The 24,305-nt window shown below is 34.2% G+C and overlaps 1 protein-coding gene across 3 annotated transcripts in view; it reads right to left on the bottom strand.

Moving 5' to 3' along the window:
• The window catches only part of LOC120417055 (long-chain-fatty-acid--CoA ligase 4), a 40,423-nt gene extending 17,074 nt beyond the window's left edge, over window positions 1-23,349 (bottom strand). The window contains exons 1-2 of one of the 3 annotated variants that reach the window (XM_039579010.2): window positions 23,209-23,349; window positions 9,826-9,961 (exon numbers count right to left, since the gene is read on the bottom strand). In XM_039579010.2, coding sequence (XP_039434944.1) covers window positions 9,826-9,961; window positions 23,209-23,225 — 153 coding nt within the window. In that variant the 5' untranslated portion in view covers window positions 23,226-23,349. Of the gene's footprint in view, window positions 1-9,825; window positions 9,962-14,784; window positions 15,015-22,894; window positions 23,039-23,208 lie in introns of those variants that run through there. The other 2 variants (XM_039579008.2, XM_052710829.1) reach the window with 2 other exon arrangements.
• Between the last annotated feature and the right edge of the window lie 956 nt (window positions 23,350-24,305).

Raw genomic sequence — 24,305 nt, 5'->3', positions numbered from 1 at the left:
TTAAAATGTATTGGAAACAAGCCGAAATAAATGGGAGCTTTGTTAATAAGTCCAAAATAGGAACATCTACCCTAAGTACCGGAGGTCGCAAGGACATTTTGAGCACTATACATTGTAAGATCCAGTTACGAGTTAAACATTTATCAAATTGTTATACGTCTTGGATATTCATGTCGCAAGCCACAATAATGGTTTTATAACGTCTTTTTTTCTCTCACTCTGAACGTGATACTTCTGGTCCTTTCCATGGACACTCCATAACCGTCCAGAAGCCACGCACCGACCACTTCTACCCCTCTTCAGCTGGAAGAGACACCGTTGGTGTTGTCGTTATTACCATAATGCGAGACCAGAGGACAAAAAAACTACAAAACAGCAAAAAATAAAGAAGCCCTCGCCGCCGCACAACCTTGGCTTATTTATACTTGGCGGGAGAGACTTACAGGCAAAACCACCACCACCGCCGGTGGTAACCTTCCGGTTGTTTGCAGTTGAGCCAAGTTGGTGAACTGCAAGTTTTGTGTGGAAGAGAATTCCGGGTAGTTTCGTTTAGTTGTAATGACGCTTGCTCGCAGAGATGAAATGACGCAAGTTTTGAAGGCAAAATAATGTTTTTTTTTATTCCCAAGAAATTCAAAAACAACCTTCCAGAAAGAGTCTTAAGTTCTTCAAGTTGGACATTGTACCTGGCGGAGTGGCCGCCAGCTTAATTGTCATTGGAACGCGCTTTGCAGATAAGACCAGGAGTTAGTGTTTTATGGCACTTGTGTATTTTTTTATCACTAAAACAGCCTTTTTGCCTGGTGGAATTTGTAACGTACGTGGTGGCAATTAATGGATTCTCGCCAAACAGCGTTGACGCCACCACTGACTGATGTGTGAGCGTTTTGGGGAAGTAAATTTGCGATTTGGAGTAATTTATTTGATTTTGAAGCAGATTTGGCGTTATCTTGCACTGATTGCGATTAGGAACAAGGAAATGGTCAACAGTCGATGTTTGATTAGAAGATAACATACTTTTTTTTCTTCAGTTAATTAAGAAGAAGCTTTGAATTGCGAGAACGTCAGCAGAAAAAAAGATTGGCAAAAATTAAAGTCTAAGATTAATTCCAAAGAGTCAAACTTTTCAAATATTTATATTTGGGCCATTATCTGTCGGCTCTCCCCAATTGGAAAAAGTTGGCCCGACCCCTCTACGATTGTCGTCAAACTTTGTAGTAATGTGTAATTTTGGTTCCTGATCATGAAACCTAGGTCCATTTTTCGATATCTCGTAACGGAGGGGCGGTACAACCCCTTTCATTTATAAAAAAAATCGAAAAAGACATGTTGTTCAATAATCAGCTGCACGGAAATGGGCTTATTTTTAAAGTTAAGTAACGTCATGATTCGAATTCCCAGACGCTTCGAAACCCGGACACCTCATCTTGTTTTATCAATTATTTGGATAACTAACATCAACTTTCATTTAAAGTTTGTTTGAATGCTGTAGTTTATGCCTAAACAATAAAATGAAATAAAATCATAAGTTTACCAAAAATGTGAAACATTTCAATGAAATATTTCATAGGCGTCCGAAGCACCGGGAAGGCAAAGCAGAAATTTATGGTTTTGATTTCTTTAAATTCTAGCAAATTTTTATATAAAATATCGATTGTTTCAATGTTAACAGCTTATTTGAGAACTAAAGAATGCCATTCACTTATATTTCGAATCAGCTTTTATCAGTGTCCGGGATTCGAAGTACAACAAGTCATTTTAATTTTAAAACTATGATGAAAAATTGTTAGAAAAGACATATTTTGCATGTATTCTCTTTAAACTGACTTTTTATACTACATCCTGATGATATTTCTACATTTCCAACTTATTACATGTTTTTTGCCAGCAATAACAAAAATGATATGCTACTAAGTGTCCGGATTTCGAATCATGACGTTACGGAGCTTGGAAGGAACGCAGCCAAGAAAAGTTGCCCATTCTTTTCGTGATCCCCTCTTGAATATTTCTAAATATCACTAAATTCCACCATCGTAAATTACAAATTACAGAACATTTTTTTAATTTGGATAACTTTTGGTGTCATAATCAGACCCACATTTTGAGAAAAATATAAATTTCTTGATTTTGGAGAGGACTTTGGATAATCGAGTACCTACTAGCTAAAAGGACTCTAGATCAGGGGTGCTCAAAGTTTTTGGAGGCCGGGCCAAATTTGAAGCTCAAATGAGCTCTCGGGCCAAATTTACAAAAAAAAGGTTATCAAAAAAATAAATAACGTTATTTTAATTTAAAAGATTTCATTTCTGTTAGGCCGTTGCAAATATTTTTTGAAGTTTATGTCCCTCGACTCTGACCAAAGTCGAGGGGGGGGGGGGGGGGGGGGCAAAAAAAAAAAAAATTATAAAAATTTAAATTACGAGCCATGGTTTCAACATTTTAATGAAAAAAGTGATTTAACCTGTTACCTGTCCAGTTGTTTTGCCATCATTAGTTTCCAAAATATCTAAGTATTGACGAAAATTTTATTTTTTGCGAAAAATAAATTTTTTGCGGTGCTGTATATTAAAATTTCATAAAAATTCAAAACATTTTTAAACAAGCCCAAACATGCTTAATATGATTATCAATGCAGAAAAATGCATTTTAGATTGTTTTCAGTTGATTAGACTTCTATTTTCATAGAAATTTTGAAGTTTTTTGGAAAAATATTTTTTTTGCCCCCTGATTATTCAGACCAATTTTGAAGGGGGGGGCGACATAAACTTTGAAAAATATTAGCAACGGCCTATTTAAAAAAAAATCAATTCAAAATAACAAAAAAACTACATAACGGTTTTCTGTCGTTATTGTTCATTTTATTGTTTCAGGTATTTGAAAAAAAAGTTTTTAACTGAATGTACTTGTGATTAATTTCATCGAAAATTCACTAAAATCATTGTTGGAATTCGAGCGAGAAAAAGGAAAGCATTTCTCGCTCGCGAACGAGGGAGAGAACTTGTAGTACTTTTCTCTTCTCGCTCGCGCTCGCATTTTCGCTCGCGTTCTCGCTCTCGCCGCGAGCGCTCGCGAGCGCCTCGTGCTAACCGTTCGCCCCAAGCTAGCAACTTGTTTATCAGGCTTATGAATACGAACCAGGCGATGGTATAGAGGTGTAACTTCAATCGCTGTGTTGGTTTTTGTTCGTTTCTAACACGTTCAACTTCTCGCGAACGGGCAATTCTGGCTCGCGAGAAAGCCCGTTCGCGAGCGGAGGTGAGCACGGGCAATCGGAGAGTTTCTCTCGGCAGCTCGAGACTCGCGGCGAGAACTCGAGAGAGATAAAATTTTCTCGCGAGAGCGCGATAATACCAACACTGACTAAAATTCAAATTATTTTTAATAAACCCAAACATGATTCTAAATGCAAAGGAATGCATATTTAATTAATTTCAGCTGATTGCACTTAAATTTCATTTTTTTAAGTTTTGAAGTTTTTTGAAAATATATATTTGCTCCTGGTTTTTCGAGCCAATTTTTTAATAATGGGGGAGACGAAAGCTTTGTAAAATATTTGCAACAAACTTGATCCTCAGATTTCCACATTTTGTCAGCCTGAATCAGTTGGTAGTCAATCAGCTTCATCATCTAACTGTAATGAGTTCGAATCCCGAAGGAAGTGCAATGTAAGTTTGAGGGTCAGTTCATAAAAGGGTCATTATGACTTGCAAATTAATAAAGAAAACTTATATTTTTGAAACTATTACAGAATTCTACCTAAGAGCAGTTCTCTAGGATTTCGGTCATTCGATTTTTCTTGTTATTTTTAATCCGACTGAAACTTTTTTGGTGCCTTCGGTATGCCCAAAGAAGCCATTTTGCATCATTAGTTTGTCCATATAATTTTCCATACAAATTTGGCAGATGTCCATACAAAAATGATGTATGAAGATTCAAAAATCTGTATCTTTTGAAGGAATTTTTTGATCGATTTGGTGTCTTCGGCAAAGTTGTAGGTATGGATATGGACTACACCGGAAAAAAATAATACACGGTAAAAAAAATTTGGAGATTTTTTTATTTAACTTTTTATCACTAAAACTTGATTTACAAAAAACACTATTTTTAATTTTTTTTATTTTTTGATATGTTTTAGAGGACATAAAATGCCAACTTTTCAGAAATTTCCAGGTTGTGCAAAAAATCATTGACCGATTTATGAATTTTTTAATCAATACTGATTTTTTCAAAAAATCGAAATTTTGGTCGTGAAAATTTTTCAACTTCATTTTTCGATGTAAAATCAAATTTGCAATCAAAAAGTACTTTAGTGAAATTTTGATAAAGTGCACCGTTTTCAAGTTATAGCCATATTTAAGTGACTTTTTTGAAAATAGTCGCAGTTTTTCATTTTTTTAAATTAGTGCACATGTTTGCCCAGTTTTGAGAAAAATATTTTTGAAAAGCTGAGAAAATTCTCTATATTTTGCTTCTTCGGACTTTGTTGATACGACCCTTAGTTGCTGAGATATTGCCATGCAAAGGTTTAAAAACAGGAAAATTGATGTTTTCTAAGTCTCACCCAAACAACCCACCATTTTCTAATGTCGATATCTCAGCAACTAATGGTCCGATTTACAATGTTAAAATATGAAACATTCGTGAAATTTTCCGATCTTTTCGAAAAAAATATTTTCAAAAATTTTAAATCAAGACTAACATATCGAAAGGGCGTAATATTCAATGTTTGGTCTTTTTGAAATGTTAGTCTTGATTAAAAAAAAATAAAAATATTTTTTTCGAAAAGATCGGAAAATTTTACAGATGTTTCATACAATAACATTGAAAATCGGACCATTAGTTGCTGACATATTGACGATAGAAAATTGTGGGTTGTTTGGGTGAGACTTAGAAAACATCAATTTTCCTGTTTTTAAACCTATGCATTGCAATATCTCAGCAACTAAAGGTCGTATCAACAAAGTCCGAAGAAGCAAAATATAGAGAATTTTCTCAGCTTTTCAAAAATATTTTTTTCAAAACTGGGCAAACATGTGCACTAATTTAAAAAAATGAAAAACTGCGACTATTTTCAAAAAAGTCACTTAAATATGGCTATAACTTGAAAACGGTGCACTTTATCAAAATTTCACTAAAGTACTTTTTGATTGCATATTTGATTTTACATCGAAAAATGAAGTTGAAAAATTTTTACGACCAAAATTTCGATTTTTTGAAAAAATCAGTATTGATTAAAAAATTCATAACTCGGTCTATGATTTTTTGCACAACCTGGAAATTTCTGAAAAGTTGGCATTTTATGTCCTGTAAAACATATCAAAAAATAAAAAAAATTAAAAATAGTGTTTTTTTGTAAATCAAGTTTTAGTGATAAAAAGTTAAATAAAAAAATCTCCAAATTTTTTTTACCGTGTATTATTTTTTTCCAGTGTATTCCATATCTATACCTACAACTTTGCCGAAGACACCAAATCGATCAAAAAATTCCTTCAAAAGATACAGATTTTTGAATTTTCATACATCATTTTTGTATGGACATCTGCCAAATTTGTATGGAAAATTATATGTACAAACTAATGATGCAAAATGGCTTCTTTGGGCATACCGAAGGCACCAAAAAAGTTTCAGTCGGATTAAAAAATACAAAAATTAAAATTGAAGAAAAAAGACCGATTACGTAGAGAATTGCTCCTAAGTCAAATTTGAACGTTTTTTTTTTTAAATATTTCCAAAAATGTTTGATGAAAGTTTTGACAATATTTACTAGTTTTACTCACATGGAAACGTGTGAAATTGTTTTAATTATATTTTTTTTACAAATTATTTGTATCCTAAATTGGGAATCAAAATATTGATAAATCATAACTTTTTTTTATTAACAAAAGATTAAAAAGATTAGCATATAGAAGTGTAAAATAAACCTTAATGTTAAAAAAGGATAAAATCAGTTTACAAGTAGTCAACGGGCCATTTTACATGATCATTCAAAATGGTTCCGCGGGCCACAAAAATCACTTCGCGGGCAACGTTTGGCCCGCGGGCCATACTTTGGTCACCCCTGCTCTAGATTCTATTTTTTCTGCTTTCTTTTTTTATTGTAATACCTAATATTGTTTTTTTTTTAATTTTAAGGAATTTTTCAGTCTTTGAACATTTTAATTTTTAACATTAATTTCTTGACTTTTTTGATTATTGAACATATGATTTTTTAAAGTATGTAAATTTTAAATTTAAATTAGGCCGTTGCAAATATTTTTCATAGTTTGTGTCCCCTCCACCCCCATAAAACATAAAAATATTTGAATTTCTGTAATTCTTTTTTTCGATTTTTTAATTTCTTAATTTTTTAATGTTTGATTTTTTAATCTTAATCTTCAAAAAAAAATATGCGATAATAGCAAAAATAATTAAGACGTTACAAAACAGGCCATATCCTACAAATAAAAACCAAAATATAAGCATGATAAAAGCAAAATTAAATACATAAAAATGAAAGAAAGAAAAAATAAAACATGAAAAGTAAAACTTTTTGCACAACAAAAGTTGCTCGAAATAACCTGCTGACAACACAGCAAATTCTGATGTTCGTTTTCAGTTAATATTTACTGAAAACTGAACTACTGAAGTATTCAGTTAGTTTTTCGCTGAATTTCAGTTAAAATTGGTATGGAGCTGTCAAAGTTTGCTAAAATTCCAGCAAGTTTTCATTTACTGAAAATTTCAGCTTCAGTAATGAGAGTTTGGTGTGTTCATATTACCAGTTATGTTTCATTTCCGATTTGTGGTCCCAGAATTCAAATGTGCTGTCAGTAAATTTAACTGAATTCAGTAATGAGAGTTTGGTGTGTTCATATTACCAGTTATGTTTCATTTCCGATTTGTGGTCCCAGAATTCAAATGTGCAAAAAAAAAGTCTATAAATGCACAATTTGATTGAAAATGCAAAAATAAGCTGTATAAAGTAAATAACAAAAAGAACAAAAGTTTGACAAAAGAATTGTAAAACCGTTTTTTTTTTTGCTCGACAATGTTGTCATTCAACGTCAGTCTGAGAACTAGACCATATGGGAGGAACGTATACGCCCAAGGACACGCGAGCAGGTGTAAATTTTCCCACTAACTGCAGTGCGATGTACCTTAGTTCGATGTGAAACTATCACACCTGTGTGTGTGTGTGTGCAACTAACCAAACGGGACCACGTGGTCGCTTCTTACAAATTGAGTTGTTTCCATGAATTTTAGATTTTAAATCCTATACATGCAAATAACTCGCATAGGCATTTGGCAGGTGTTAGCTCTGCCGAGCTTCGGTGACCCATTTCTACGCAGGCTAGCCGTGCGCGAGGTACTTCAGCTTGAATCGACAAGCCCCGCCCTAAAGAACGTTTGCATCAATCGGATTCAAACGTTATTTAGCACTTCCGAGTCCTTGTCAAATGGACAAAAACCCAGCACGTATATAGTTTGTAGTAGTAGTATTCCTAATTCTACCAAACCAAAGGACGGGGGATCGAACCCCGGTTCGAGCGAATTTATGTTTCGTTCATGTTTAGAGTTTCAAAAAATCATATTTCCTGATCTTTCTCGTTTCGAGCAGATGGGAATCGAACCCAGGATCATTCGCTAACAAAGCGAACACCGTAACCAGTCAGTCACGGCTGCTCCATATTTCCAATTGGAAGTTTCTCACCCGAAAAGCAGCAAACCGGCAGCGATTACATTCACTATTTCGTCACGAATCCGGCGACTTCTCGAGCCGCCTGCATTTTGAGCCGCCAATCTCAGCAAACGTTGCCTACTCCCGCCCACTTCACTCACTACTCAACTCCTTCAAAATTTTCCTCAGCAATTTTCACAACTTTACAACAACAAAAACTTGGAAAATCCACCCATTTTTCTCTTGAAGGCCACCTCCTGTATCGGCAGAAATTTCTGACCAAAATTTAACAAATGGTTTCAAAAAACTCCGTTTGGTGACCTAGATTTCTCATCAAAGTGTCACTTCTTCACAGCACCCAAATCACATGAAAACTTGCAAAAATCCGTCTGAATTCTTGTACCACTCAAAACCACTACACTACCGAAAGAACTTCTCACGGAACTGTCCCGCCGGAAAGTCTAAAAATCGCGAACCGTAAAACGTCACGATGAAAAATTCGAAACGAGGAGAAACCAAAAAAACGCGGAACGCAAATTCTTCATGTGAAACTATCACACCTGTACCGTAAACCGGGGTGACTTTGATAGGATTTCAATTTGTTTTTGGAATATTTTCCAACAGATAAGGTCTTTTTCAAGATTATTATTTTTAAAACATGTACTGGGGTAGGCCACACAAAGTCCATGCACTATTTTGGAAAAAAAAGTTTTTTTAATAGTGTTTATAAAAATAGTTAAGTTAAAAATTCTTAGTTTAAATTCCGGGGTGACTTTGATAGTCATAGTTTTTCCTGTTAAAATCATATTTAAGATGTTCAAACTTTATTTGTACGTTAAATGTACCATCACTTAAGTAGCTGATATAGTTTTAATGAAAAAAATCAATGTTTATATTTAGTTAACTAAGTTTATAAGCTTTTTAACAAAATATATTTAAATTTTAGCTAAAATTGTTAAAAAGTCGCAATTTTGCCTGAATTTTTTTAAAGCTCGTTTTGTTTATAAAATTATCGATTTATATTGCATTTTATACTGAATTCGAAGCACGAATCACAAGTTTTCACATTTTACATGAAATGTGTTCAACTGAAATTGCCTATAAATATGGAGTTTTTTTTTAAATTGTGTTTCAAAAAACACATATATTTATTATTTATAAACTTATTTAACCTTCTCCTAGTGGAAAATTGTCCAATGATTTCGAAAATGCATTCCGTTTAACGATTCAAAATCATGTTCATTGAGAAAATTATGACACTTTGAGAAGTTTAAAATAATGACTTTCATCAACATTTTCTTAACTATAGTTAACTAACTTTTTAAACTTTTCAAAATTTTATGAAAAGTTCTTCTTGAGGTACTTTGAACACTTCTCTACCACGATCAGTATGATTCTAAACCATTCCGTACGTATTTTAATTGTACTCTTTATTTTGCGGAAAAATCGCGAACCTATCAAAGTCACCCCGGCTATCAAAGTCACCCCGTTTTACGGTACGTAAACCTCTATTTTTTAAAAAAAGGATAAGTAGTTGAACATCCATCACTCCTCCTCAAACTCTTTCTTAATTGCTCGCATGAGCTAAACCCGGCTCGCAAAGTCACGTTTTCACGTCGAAAAGTGCAGCGTGAATGCAAATGCCACCACATTTCAGCACATGGAATGCCGCGTGAACACGTGCGTAGGCGTGAAAAAAAATCCGCACAGGATAATTCCCCCATATATTATTACACAAAACCGTGCAGGGTTTCTGTTGCGCAACCCCGTTCCGGGAATAGCTCCGCAACCTTTCTCAAATTTGAAACAATTCCGCGCACGTTTCACCTGAATGCAAAAGGTCAGTTTACAAACAAACTTTTTTTTTTTTTGTGTCGGCTTAATCCTGTCTTTTGATAGCAGCTAAGCTTCCCGCCACTGGATTACTCTGGATTTCTTCGCAAATTTCCCTTAAACCCCCCTTTTCTTCGCACCGTCTGCGTGGCGGTGGTTATCGGTGGTGGTATTTCCCAAAAATAGAACATTTCACCGCATGAAACGCATGTTATCGCAGATAATCCTTGACGGTATCTGGCACCGTCCCCGATAATAATTCACAAGCTCAGGTGACAACACACAATCTGCTGGTGGGTTTTTATCCAACATTTCCATTTAATCATATTTTTTACCTTTACGCGTTTGGCCAGCGCTCTCCGCTTCCAGGGTCGCTGCAGGATCAGGTAGATCGGCATCGTGATGATGTCGTACACCATGGCGATGATCTTGATCGCCCCGATGGCGGTCTGCACCCAGAAACTTTCCATGCTGTTGGGAGAGAGTGAGGAAGTAAGGAAGAAATATAAATATTTTGAAATCATTTTTATTTTCATTTTATGAAGCTAGAAACCATGCATAAGAAAATATAATCATTAATAAAGAGATACTAGAAAAGCAGGTGAAAATAACAGAGCAATGAATTGATACATATGAACTAAGCTGTCAATGTTCGCTTAACTGTCTCATATGCAAAAACAGCAAAAAGTAAAAAAAAAAGTAACTTAATCCTCCCTTAGGTGGTAAGTGCCTTCCTCTTATTTGTATAAAAAATTAGTTTCAAAGAAACATTTCAAAAACTTGCAGACATTTTGTCAAGAAAATACAGACACCACCATGAAAAAAATGGCAACCCTCTGCACCGCTCTTTCGTGCGCAGCCAAAATAAATTTTTATAATAACTTTCGAACAACTAAATGAAGCTTTACAATTTTCATTACCAAGCTTTGGGTCCCGAAACTGGATCGATAAGTAAGCATTTTTTTAAGAGAATATTTTTCTACTAGTTCCGGAAGACAATCCACTGGTGCAGCGATTTTTTTTTGCAAGATCAGCGATATTTTGCGTTGAATTAGCATTCCATAGAACTGTCAGCAGGAAATTTCGCTGTTCTGGTGAATATTTTTGCTGATTTGGCGGAACTAATTTTTGAAATGTAAACAAGGTAAATAAACAGTACTAGATGGTGTGGCCGACGAAACCTATAAAAGTCGGATGTTTTTACTAGACGAAGAGATATTTTTATTTTTCACTATTTTTTTTTAAATATTGTTAAAAAACACAATTGCATGTGGGACATCTATGCGAACAAAAAGTTGGCAACAATGTATACTAATTTCCCAAGCAAAAATAACAGTTTCACAGGAAAAATTCAAAGCTAGTTATGTCAGAGACATAACCGGAATGGCTAAGGACTAAGTAATGTTTGTTTCTACGTCCTTCCTCAACCAAGGTTCTTTACTTGATGGATTCATTTTCAAACGAAAATGTAATTGCATACTTTTTCAAAAGGCAGGTAATGTCTTCTAGAAAATATTTATAAATTCACCAAAAACCAAGTTTTAATTAAATGGGTATCTACACGTTGGAAAGAAGAATTCTTAATTTTTTGGAGAATCTTCAGATTATTTGATGATTTTACTTTGCCAATGGCTTGAAACGATTTTTTTCTGTGGTCGACTATGGCGGCATTTTTAACACTAATATCTTCAACTTGTAATGTCAAAATAAGTAAGCAGTTTCTTTTGTACGTCCTAGATCACAGATCATAGGTATGTATGTACTAGGGTGTTTCACCCGAAACAAAAAAGTTCTCAGATTACGGCAAACCGAGGTTCCCCTTGTAGAGGATACCCATGAGGACTCTCATGCCAAATATCAGCCCATTTGGTTGAGAATTGGCCTGTCCCCAGCGGTTTAAATTTTACATGGAAATTACTATGGGATTTTTGTGCTTTTCGTTCAATCGATCCTACAGGTCAGGGGACAACATGGATTCACTCGGAATAAAGACAGGTGTGTAGACGATGGTCCAATAAACAAATTCCAGAAAGAATTAGGGTTGTCCATTCTGTCCCCAAGGTGCGCATTAGATCGACGTCCGGTGTCTCCAAAATCAACGATTCACCCTTCAAATGTACGCATTGTCCTTAGTATGCTATGACGGCTAGGTGAAAATTAAGACGCTTCATGTCAGACGGTGAACACGTGGAGAGGCATCGATTGCATTATTGTTACAAAATCATCATGTTACGTTTTTTAGAATAGTTCAAATTGTTACAGGAACAACAATAATTATAATTTTATTACTTTAAAGAATGTTTCTGAGCCAAAACTTGAGAGTATGCTCTGCCACGTGGTCGTCGTCTGATATGATGCGTCGTGGTTTACACAAAGCCGTCATAGCATACTAAGGAAATTTGATGCTTTTGAAGGGTGAATTGTTGATTCTGGAGACACCGGACGTCGATCCAATGCGCACCTTGGGGACAGAACGGACAACCCTAATTCATTCTGGAATGTGTTCATTGGACCATCCCCTACACACCTGTCTTTATTCCGAGTGAATTCATGTTGTCCCCTGACCTGTAGGATCGATTGAACGAAAAGCACAAAAATCCCATAGTAATTTCCATGTAAATTTCAACCCGCTGGGGACAGGCCAATTCTCAACCAAACGGGCCTATATTTGACATGAGAGTCCCTATGGGTATCCTCTACAAGGGGAATCTCGGTTTGCCGCGATCTGAGAACTTTTTGTTTCGGGTGAAACACCCTAGAATGTACGTAACAAGAACATTATGAAATCAGCATACAGGCAAAAAAACGATTGGAGTTTGTAGAATATGCTCAAAACTACAATTAAAAACAAAAACTAAACAAGATAAGTGCATTTTAAAGTAGTTTAAAAAAAATATGAAGAAAAATACTAAAAGTGCTCAAAACATGAAAACTATAAATTAAAAAAAGAAGAACTGCAAAAACTATAGTTAAATTTTCAATGAAAAAATAATTTGTTTCGTGTTTTTTTTATTTTCTTACACTTTAGATCAAATTCAGCACCGCTTTTTTGGATTTAAAAATTCTAATACTTTTTTTAAATTCCTTCGTGAAACTACTTACTTTTCACGTCATTCTTGAACGACGAAATAGCCTACTTGTCTGTACCAAAAATAACAGAATCGATTAGCAACACTTTTCAAAATAAATGCTGAAAAGTTCTACTTTTCAGCACTGAAATGGGTGCTGAAAAGTTAAACTTTTCAGCACTTGTTTCGAAAAGTAACACTTTGCAACATTTTTTTTTATATTAGCGATTTATTGACAAAATACATGAAAATTTGACTTAAAATTTCACTCAATGGATGTTTTGTGGAATTGCAAAAAATGTTTTTTGCAATTCCGTCGTGAAACTACTAACTTTTCCTGTCATTCTTGAACGACGAAATAGCCTACTTTTCTGTACCAAAAATAACAGAATCGAATAGCAACTCTTCGTATTTATCCAACTCGGTGAACCTCGTTGGATAAATGTACGACTCGTGCTGAAAAAATCCTCTTTTTGCAACTTTAGAGCAGTTTATGGGTCATACTTAAGCTCGACAATCAAAAATAGGACATTGAAACAATTGTACCGTAAAACGGGGTGACTTTGATAGCCGGGACTTTGATAGGTTTGCGATTTTTCCGCAAAATGAAGAGTACAATTAAAATACGTAAGGAATGGTTTAGAAACATACTGACCGTGGTAGAGAAGTGTTCAAAGTACCTCAAGAAGAACTTTTCATAATTTTGACAAGTTTAAAAAGTTAGTTAAATATAGTTCAGAAAATGTTGATGAAAGTCATTATTTTAAACTGCTCAAAGTGTCATGATTTTCTCAATGAACATGATTTTTAATCGGAAAACGGAATGAATTTTCGGATTTTTTGGACAATTTTCCACTAGAAAAAGGTTAAAAAAGTTTGTAAAAAATAAATAATATGTGTTTTTGAAACACAATTTTAAAAACTTTCTAAATTTATAGGCAATTTCAGTTGAACAAATTTCATGTAAAATGTGAAAACTTGTGATTCGTGCTTTGAATTCAGTATAAAATGCAATATAAATCGATAATTTTATAAACAAAACTAGTTTTAACAAATTTCAGGCAAAATTCCGACTTTTTAACAATTTTACCTATAATTTGTATGTATTTTGCTTAAAAGCTTATACACTTAGTTAACTAAATATAAACATTGATTTTTTTTCTTAAATACTATATCAGCTACTTTAGTGATGGTACATTTAACGTATGAATGAAGTTTGAACATCTTAAATGTGATTTTAACAAGAAAAACTATGACTATCAAAGTCACCCCGGAATTTAAACTAAGAATTTTTAACGTAACTATTTTTCTAAACATTTTTGAAAAAACTTTTTTTTTGCGAAATAGTGCATGGACTTTGTGTGGCCTACCCCAGTACATGTTTTAAAAATAATAATGTTGAGAAAAACCTTACCTGTTGGAAAATATTCTAAAAACAAATCGAAATCCTATCAAAGTCACCTCGTTTTACGGTACAAGTTTTTAATGGATGGACAAAAACCAGAAGTAAAATTTGCAATGGCCATTAAAAAATATATATCTTGTGTTTTTTTTTTCTGCTTTCAATCAAATTCCGAAACATTGGGCCTTTTTTTACATCAGGTATGATAAATTTTTAATTAATTTTGATTATAAAATCTTAGGCACTTCTAGAATTTCGTTTTCGTGTGCCAACAATTTGTAATGCTTTTTGTTTTAAAGATGCTTCAATAAACAAAATGGAGCTGTCTTAAATTACTCGCATTTTCGCCTTTTGACTTAATCTTAAATGATAAAAAAGGACATTTTTGTTCAATAAATTGTCTAAAACAAGCTTTACGGGGTGAACTGAAACAAAGTGGCAAAAAGAAAGAACAAATCAATCACACGTTCAAATTTCAACGTAGATTTTGATAAACTTGCGTATTGCAAAATTTTATCAAATATAATTATCATCGGCAAACAATATCCCAGGCTTTGTGGAAAAGCTGTGCCCCATCCCTGGGATCCTGGAGCACCAACACCAACAATTCAAAACTTTGTTGATTTTTGAACACTCCGAGCTCAAACTAAACCCATTTCAACGGTAAACTGAACGCAGTGGGCTTGGCTGCTATAAGGTTTGTAATGCACACATTATAACGCTCAGAGAATGATTCAAAAGCCAAAATTTCGCACACCAACTTTTGCCTAAGATTTAACGCTTTTCTAGTTCCCACCACTTAAAATGATCAACAAAACTCTTACTTTTCACTCAGTTCCAAGCCGACCCAAATCCAAAAAAACAGAAAGGAAAGTCGGGCCAAACTCTGGTCACTCCTCGGCGGCTCTGATCTTTCGCAACCGCGCGTACAACCCTCTCAAGATCTTTCACTCTTGACCACTTCACTTCACGACACACCACGACACGGTTACCCAACGGTCGTCACCCCGCGTCACCGTCACCGTCGAGGAGGGGGGTTCAAGAAACTTTACTTAACCGAAGCAAGTCAAGCGTTGAACTGAACTCGCCCCGGTGGCACTGGCTTAGAGCTTGGCTTAGGCTTCGTGGTATCCTTATCGCAAGAGTTGATTTGCTAGCTGCAGAGATAACACGAGCGAGCCACCGTGGATTCGACAGGATGTTACCACTGCTGGGGTAGGGTAGGTGACTCTATTGTGAGACCACTTTAGAACTAGATAGCAAAAACTTCTCCGAAAAAAATAAAATAACAACAATCGGAACGCCTACCCTGCCAGATCATGAAATCTCAGTGGGGTCGGCGAGATTAGATAAAAACGGTGACCTTCGCGAAAAATTATCCTCTGCAAAAAAAAATAAGCAGCTATAACGAACGCAAAGCATGACGTGACGCAACAGGCACTTCATAACGACGTAATCACATTTATCGGATCGCCACAGTTCAATTAAGCTTGACCAACCTGCCCTGATGCATTTTTGCAGGTTGAGTTCTTTGAAGTAGACAAGATTTACATTATCGCGCTTATTATCAGCAGTTTTAGATTTTATCGCCTGGTGTTATAAATTGAGAAGCTGGCATGTTTTGGAAGATGGATTAAGCGAGAGATTTAAATTAATTAGAACTTAATCGATAACGATCGTTCAAGATAAAATATCTGACATAATATATTTCATGTAATCTTTTCATTTGTAAAATTTAAGAAGAACCATTCGCTTGTTTTTGATTTATTTTAATAAAGGGAACATCAGTTTTGCACCAGTAAAGCAACGCTATTTTTTCTAAAAATCAACAAAGGAACGTTAATTGCTTACTTTGGGATAGAAAAAAAAACTAATTGATGAATGCTTTAATGCTATGTCAAAAGTGATAATAGGATGACGTTTGACGAGGTTTGCAGGAATAGCTTGTTTCAAATTAATTTAATTACAAATTTACTATTTATTTTCATTAATCACAACAAGCAAAGGAATAATTCGAAAGATTTCAGAAAAATGACAGAAGATTGGTTTTGGAACAATTTAAAGCGGGTAAACTTTTTATTTTCATTTAACATCTAAACTCCCAAGCTCGAGAAAAGGGGGATTTTTTATGGAAATTCCTAATTTTATCGAGCTTGAGAGTTCAGGTGTTAAACACAAGTTTACTTCATAAAACGTGATTCTAAAGGTTCAAAAAAAGGTTTATAATTAATTTACAGAAAAAAAAACTGTTGATTTATTTTGCCAATTTATGGTTGCAGGATAACATTAATTGAGTGTTATGCACTCATAAGGAGTTTTCACACCTTTTTTTTGTGCTTAAAATTTCATTTTTTTACGTTTTTAATAACCCTGCGGTTTTAAGCATTTTTTATATATCCAGAGTTTTTTTTTTTTTTTTGAATAGGTCCTATAAACATATGAAAGACAATAGCTTATAGGACCTTTTCAAAAAAAAAACTCAAGATATTTAAATTATGCTCTGACAACTTTTCACCAAAAATTTTTGCAACTTTCTTTGTCTAGTTTCAGTCAGATAAGGGTAAAATAGGGTAGATGTCCCTATATAGAACCTAGTAATGGGCAATTCTCGAGGGTTTCAGCCATGATTATCTTTTGATTTTTTTAAATTTGGATACAACTTTGTGAGTACTTCGATATTACCAAAGAAATAATTAGTTGGTCCATACAATGTTCCATGCAAATTTGACAGCTGCTAAAGTTATCGTCATTAAGGATCGCAATGGGTTTATTTTTGGCCATGGGTTTATTTTTGTCATATTTTAAAAGTTTTCCAAAATCATGTTTTTTTCAAAATAATGGCAACATAGCAAAACATGTTTTCTCCAAAGTTGTCTTTGTTGATAATAGGCCGTTGCAAATATTTTTTTTAAGAGTTTTTAAATTTATTATACACTTGTCCAGTTGTTTTGCAATCATTAGTTTCCAAAATATCTAAGTCTTGACAAAAATTTAAATTTTTGCGGAAAAAAAGTTTTTGTGGTGCTGTGCATTGGAATTTCATAAAAAAAAATCATAATATGATTAATCCAGCCCAAACATGCACTCAAAAAAATGAGTTCGCGTAAACGTGAACAGAGTTCATGCCACCGAGAACCAGGAAGAAAACTGTTCACTTTCATGGTGCAATGCACTATAGAAGTTGAACAGTTTTCTTCCTGGTTCTCGGTGGCATGAACTCTGTTCACGTTTACGCGAACTCATTTTTTTGAGTGTGGTAAATATGATTGTCAATGCAGAAAAATGCATTTTAGATTGTTTTCAATTAATTTGACTTCTATCTTCATTCAAATTTTGAAGTTTTTAGGAAAAATATGTTTTTGCCGACTTTTCGGACCAATTTGGAAGACAGAAGGGTGGGGGAGAGTTTCGACATAAACTTTGAAAAATATTTGCAACGGCCGTACAAAACATGAAAATTTCTGAAAAATATTGTTTTTGTGCAAATTTGTATTTTGTGAAATAAAAAAATGTGTTTTCTAAGTGTTTAATTTTTTCCCAGAATTGTCCTAAGGACTCCTAACTACAACTTTGACGAAAACACCAAGGCGTCATCCATAAAGTACGTACGCTCTTAGGGGGGGAGGGGGGGTTACCGAAGGTGTGACAAGATGTGACGAAGGGGGGAGGGGGGGTTTTCGAGATTGTGACGTCACGCTAGGTTTTTTTTTTATGATTGCATAATATTAATTTGAAATGTACACAATTTAATTAAATCCTCTTTTCTAAAATTGTTTTCTTACTATTTTTTAGAAGTACCGTCATCAGGGGTGACATTGGGTCTGAGGGTGAGATTGGGTCATACAAATTTCTGCATTTTTGTATGACCCAAACTCACCCCCCAGACCCAATGTCACCCCTGATGACAGTATCACATTATAATTTATTGAATAGTCACTTTTTTTTCAGCTGGAACTTCAATATTTTGCTAATTCTTGCTTGATTAAAAATAAATGCTTTGAAAGCAGGGTGTTCATAAGAAAACTGCATTAAACCCGAGCATGGGTAAATAACAAGGGAAATGCGTAATAATACCTTTCTCTGGTATCAATACCAAATTTTGGTATTCCTGAACCCTTTAAAATTTGTCTTAAGGATTATGCAAGAGCAAAATGTGGTATCATACCAATTAAAGGTATTGTTTTGATATTGCAAATTTGCAGAATTTGTCAATGGTCGAACACCACATATTGGTATTCTTTTGGTATTACAGTGTTTTATCAAATTCCTCTGAAACTATGGGAAAATTTTGACCAATTTTGACAAAATAATTCATTTTGCGCTAAAATGATATCTCAAAGCGAATGCTTTCATTGAAAACCGGAACTTTCAAACTTGATTTTAAACATTTTTGATATAAAGAAATGACTTGAAATTGTGGAAAATTTTCTAAGTCAGGATGGCACATTTTGGTATTATTTTGGTATTAAAGTGTTTTATCAAATTCCTCTGAAACTATGGGAAAATTTTGACCAATTTTGACAAAATAATTAATTTTGCGCTAAAATGATGTCTCAAAGCGAATGCTTTCATTGAAAACCGGAAATTTCAAACTTGATTTCAAACATTTTTGATATACCCCTTAAAGAAATGAAATGACATTGTGGAAAATTTTCTAAGTCAGGATGCCACATTTAGGTATTATTTTGGTATTGAAAGGTTTCATCAAATTCCTCTGAAACTATGGGAATTTTTTTTATAAATTTTGATGAGATAATTAATTTTTCGCTAAAATGACTTGAAACCCAAAAATGTTAAAGCTGATTTTAATTTTTTTTATATACCCACTAAGATTTTTTTATAACGTTGAAATTTCTCTAAGTTGGGATAACCAAATACTTTGAAAAACGAGTCAATCGACAGATTATAGAATTTTGGTGAATTTCAATCCAGTTTCATTTGAATAACACTTATTTTTCAATCTTGTTATTTTTTAGAATCTTTAAGAACTTTAAGCACAGGCCGTTCATCAATGACAAATGCATTCAATGTGGTGAAGAATATCACTAAGAAAAACATGGAATCATCAGGTGAGTAGATTTGGCTGTTGCATATGGATCATTTCCGTTTTTTCACTAACTGCAACTGTTGCACTAAAAATGTCATGAAAATACCAAATTTTGGTATTTCTTGTGCAAATACCAGCGACCAAAATGTGCTCTTGGTTGCCCAGTAATAGATGGTAAAATACCATGAAATCATACCAAAATCATGTATTTGGAAGACCACAGGAATACCAAAATCTGATTTTCCAAGGGCGCGGGAATACCTAAAAATTAAACCATGGCAATACCAAGTTTTGGTATTCAAGCCATGTTCGAAAATCCAGAAGACCTCAACTTGGTATTGAAATGGTTTTATTTTGAGGTATTATTTTACCCTTGGAATAACATGGTTTGGTATTGTTGTGCCCTTCCACATACTAGACTTTGGTATGATATCATGGTATTTTACCATCTATTACTGGGCAACCAAGGGCACATTTTGGTTCCTGTTATTTGCCCAAGTAATAGCAAAATTTGGTATTCCCGTGTTATTTACCCCTGCTTGGGAATGGTTTGAACTTATTAGATACAAAGCTTTGAAAAAAAGTTTTCAAGATTTTTAATACTTGAATGTTATACCAGGTCTTTTATTTTTAAAAAAGATACAAAAAAAAATTATATTTCAATGTTTATCCTAAAAAATGTATAATTAGAATAATTTAACATTTTTTTTCATATTAAAATTGCCAAAAATATCAAAATTATGAAAGTTTAATGATGTAAAAGCTATAAAAAAATCCCATCGAAAACAAGGGGGGGGGGGTGGTCTGGCAAAATGTGACGTACTTTTTGAGGGGGGGTTCAACCTTGTGTGACAAAGTGTGACATATGGGGGAGGGGGGGTTAATTTTGGCCGATTTTTGCGTGACATACTTTATGGATGACGCCCAAGTTGATAGGAAATTCCGTTCCCAAGATACAGATTTTCAAACAATTAGATACCGTCATCAAGGGTGACTTTTAAACTGGTTTTTTTCACAAAAAATAGATATGAGCGTTCTGCTCACATTTTTTGAATTTTTTTATGTTTTATTAGTCAACAAAGACAACTTTTAAGCTTTGGTCAAGAATGGGTAAAACATAATTGGCAGTGTTGCCATTTTTTTAAAAAAATACCAAAACCTAATTTTAACCATTTTTATATATTTTTAATTCCACAATTGGACTAAGATTCGAAAAGCACCAACGGGGTCAAAACTTACGCGAAGCCAAGGGGGTCAAAAAAGTTGGAAATGCAACTTCATCCGGCTGTATCTCGGCGAAAACTCAACAGATTTGGATTATTCTTGTTGCATTCGATCCGGAAGGATGTCAAGAATTACCTACAACAAGGTAGATCCAAAACTAATGCGTCTACTTTAAGTTACAATAAAAGGCATTTCCAACTTTTTTTGCAAGGGTTGTATGAGCCGGTGAAATTACACTTCCAACTTTTTGACCCCGTTGGGGCTACAAGTGTTAACATAAAAAGCAAAGCAATCCACTTTAACGACCCCCGGGTCTTTTGTGGGCTCTGTTGCAAGTTTCTGCTCATTTCTAGGCGTCCGAAGGTTATGTGTGGTGAGTCACTCAAAACCTCTTATACGCAAATGGACCGACGTTTTACTTCCCCATCCGATAGAAGGCCAGGAGGATAAGGCGGGAATCGAACCCGCGCCCCATAGCAACTTTTTTTTTCATTTTCAGATACTGCCACAAAAAATAAACAGGAAGAAAGAGGATTTTTGATAATCTCCCAAATAGCATTCATCTTTCAAATGCCGATAGCTCAGCTACTATTGATCCGAATTTCAATGTCAAGAAGTTAAACTAATTTGAAATTTACAGATCATTATGATTAGGAATTCTATCTTAATTTCAAATTCGAGACTCAAATTTGAAAAGAACTAAGATATAATAAAAATAAAACATTTAAATTTTGATGACAAAATTTCACGTAAGTTTAATTTTTACGTCAAAAATCGGATCAATAGTAGCTGAGATATTGGCATTTGTCATTTGACCGTATATTTTTAAATAAAAAAAAATCTAATTTGTTTTTTTTTATTTTTTTTTCTTTCTGTGGCTGTATTTTAGCAACCAGAGCTCTAATCTTAAAAGTTTTGTAAACAAAACTTACGGGAATTTTCTATTTTTTTTATATTTCTAATATTTTCTGGCATTGGCAACTACGCGAACTCTTGAAAAAGCTTGAAAAATTGCACAATTTTTACAAATCGTGCTCTCTTTTGCTAAGCTTGCTGAGTTATCTAACTAGTTAGAACAAAAGAGCACAGAGTGGAGTGGATTTATCTCGAAAACGGTGTTATTCATGAAATTTTATGCAAACAGCTTTTAATTCCATTTCAAATAAAGATTTTTTTTTTGGTTTTTGGTAATGTTTTCAAAAGTTAATAAATTATACCGTAAACCGGGGTGACTTTGATAGAATTTCAATTTGTTTTTGGAATATTTTCCAACAGGTAAGGTTTTTCTCAAGATTTTTATTTTTAAATCATGTACTGGGGTAGGCCACACAAAGTCCATGCACTTTTTCGGAAAAAAAGTTTTTGCAATAATGTTTAGAAAAATAGTTACGTTAAAAATTCTAAGTTTAAACGCCGGGGTGATTTTGATAGCCTTAGTTTTTCTTGTTAAAATCATATTTAAGATGTTCAAACTTTATTTGTACGCTAAATACCATCACTAAAGTAGCTGATATAGTTTTTAAGAAAAAAAATCAATATTTATATTTAGTTAACTAAGTGTATAAGCTTTTAAGCAAAATACATACAAATTTTAGGTAAAATTGTTAAAAAGTTGGAATTTTGCCTGAAATTTGTCAAAACTAGTTTTGTTTATAAAATTATCGATTTAATTGCATTTTATACTGAATTCGAAGCACGAATCACAAGTTTTCACATTTTACATGAAATTTGTTCAACTGAAATTGTCTATAAATTTGGAGATTTTTTTTAATTGTGTTTCAAAAACACATATTATTTATTATTTACAAACTTTTTAAACCTACTCCTAGTGGAAAATTGTCCAAAGAATCCGAAAATCCATTCCGTTTTCCGATTCAAAATCATGTTCATTGAGAAAATCATGACACTTTGAGAAGTTTAAAATAATGACTTTCAGCAACATTTTCTTAACTATAGTTAACTAACTTTTTAAAATTGTCAAAATTTTGTAAAAAGTTCTTCTTGAGTTACTTTGAACACTTCTCTACAACGGTCAGCATGTTTCTAAACCATTCCTTACGTATTTTAATTGTACTCTTAATTTTGCGGAAAAATCGCAAATCTATCAAAGTCACCCCGGCTATCAAAGTCACCCCGTTTTACGGTACTATGTCCAAAAAAATGGCAACACTGCCCTGAAAAAATATATAAAAATACCGTTTTTGTGCAGAATTCTGGATTTATTCTTCAAGCAAGCAATCAAGAGGAATCATTTTGAAAGCGTTATCAACATAATTCCTCCACTTGGGTCCAGTATAGGTATTAGGTCCAATATGAGGATATTTGCCCTATTATTCTCCTTTTTATGTATTTTTCTTTGACCAATTATTCAAAAGGTAATTGATAAAGGCTAAAAAATAAACTGTTTGTTGTTGTTATCATAAAAAGATTCAATCTAGTAAAATATATTCGTCAAAAAGGGTTTTTACTTATGAAGAAAATAAAGATTTTCAAATTAATCTGATGTTTATTTTCGTTAGTGCATGCAATCAAATGAAAAAAAAAATTAAAATTAGTTGCAGAAACAAACAAAGGAAAACAAATGAAACCATATTAGTAAATAGTTATTAGTTCATGCAGCAAACAACCAAAAACTTTAGTGCACCCAAAATGTTGTTACTTACTGAACATCTTCCTCGATAAACATTTTTGACGAACTCGTTTTGAGCTGGTTTGGACCAATTGCAACGACCGCACGCACGGCCTCCTATCTCTTTTTGCTTATCCACTAAACTTAAGCTTATCCTCTGGGCTTTAACGTAGTGCGCTTGCAGATGATCGATCTTTTAGATGAGTACTCTGATGATTTTTTGTGGGATCACAAAATGTTTCCTTTTTGCTTTCTCCGACAGAGGGACACGCACACAAATACACACACACAGAAAAACAAACTGGCGATGATGATGAACGGATGATAGCTTCTTCTTGCAACACTCACTTTTCCGCGATTTCCATCGATACTTTGTTTTGTGTAACTTTTGGACCAACTAATAAGTGTTATACCAGGACGACGAACGTTCACGACGAGCTCATCCCGTCAACGCACCAAGAGTTGTACTGACAGTTTCGAAGGTCCACCGCAGTCGAAACCTGAAAAAGAGAAAAACAAAACGAAGAAGATGAGCATAAGTGTTTAGTTGGCACCAAAAAAAACAACAATCACGATGAGAAGGAGGCGACTGTTTACACTTCTCGCAAGAATTTGCGTCAATTCAGCAGGTCCAACGGTCAGCAAGTGAGTTGGCACAAAGCGGACACTTCCGTTGAAGGATCTCGGCTCGGAGATCGGAGTTCGTTTCAAACCGGTTCAACAGTCAAAAGTTGCTGCTCTCTAATTTTGTCCGCCAAGTTCTAACCGGTCAACCACGTGACCCGCATCCTAATGTTGGGCTGTGGGTAATTTTCCAATTTCCTTCGCGCAGCTCAACTACTGTGCGGCGTCAGTGGACTGCCTTGGGTTTGATGCAGTTGCACACTTCACGCGACGGCAGCAACTACTCAATCTTAATTTTCCTCTACGGCTGAGATTTTAAGCCGTAATAGTGCGTGTTTGAGAGCGTACTTTGTACCCCCTCGGCTGCTCCTTGAGCAAGGGTTAGTTTGACTTGGATGAGGGCCATCGAGCTTGTAATCAATCAATTACTTGTTGTGAGGGCGAGGAGGAAGGAGTGTGATAAGGACGTGTGGTTGAGTTTGAAAAAAGGCTTAATAAAAATATTTTTCATAAAAAAATACATTTGTAAATCGGCAATAACTTATCAGGCTCAATTTTTACTGTTTTGGTATGTTCTACAAAGTTGTAGAGCATTGAATTTTCCATGAGAATCTCCCTTTCGGGAATATTTAGATGGAAGTAGCGCACTGTCCAGACCAAACAGTAAGAAAATTGGGCTTTTCATGATTTTTTTTTTATTTTTCTCATACAATCATCACCTTCGAGTATCAATGGGTAAATTACGACCGATTTTGCTCATATTTGCCCCTGAGCCCTAAAATAGCGCAAGGAACAATATTCAGCTTGTGGAGCGATGTTTT

Source organism: Culex pipiens, chromosome 3 (genome assembly GCF_016801865.2).
Source record: "Culex pipiens pallens isolate TS chromosome 3, TS_CPP_V2, whole genome shotgun sequence".
Lineage (NCBI taxonomy): Eukaryota > Metazoa > Arthropoda > Insecta > Diptera > Culicidae > Culex > Culex pipiens.
This window is presented reverse-complemented; position numbering and strand designations above follow the sequence as displayed.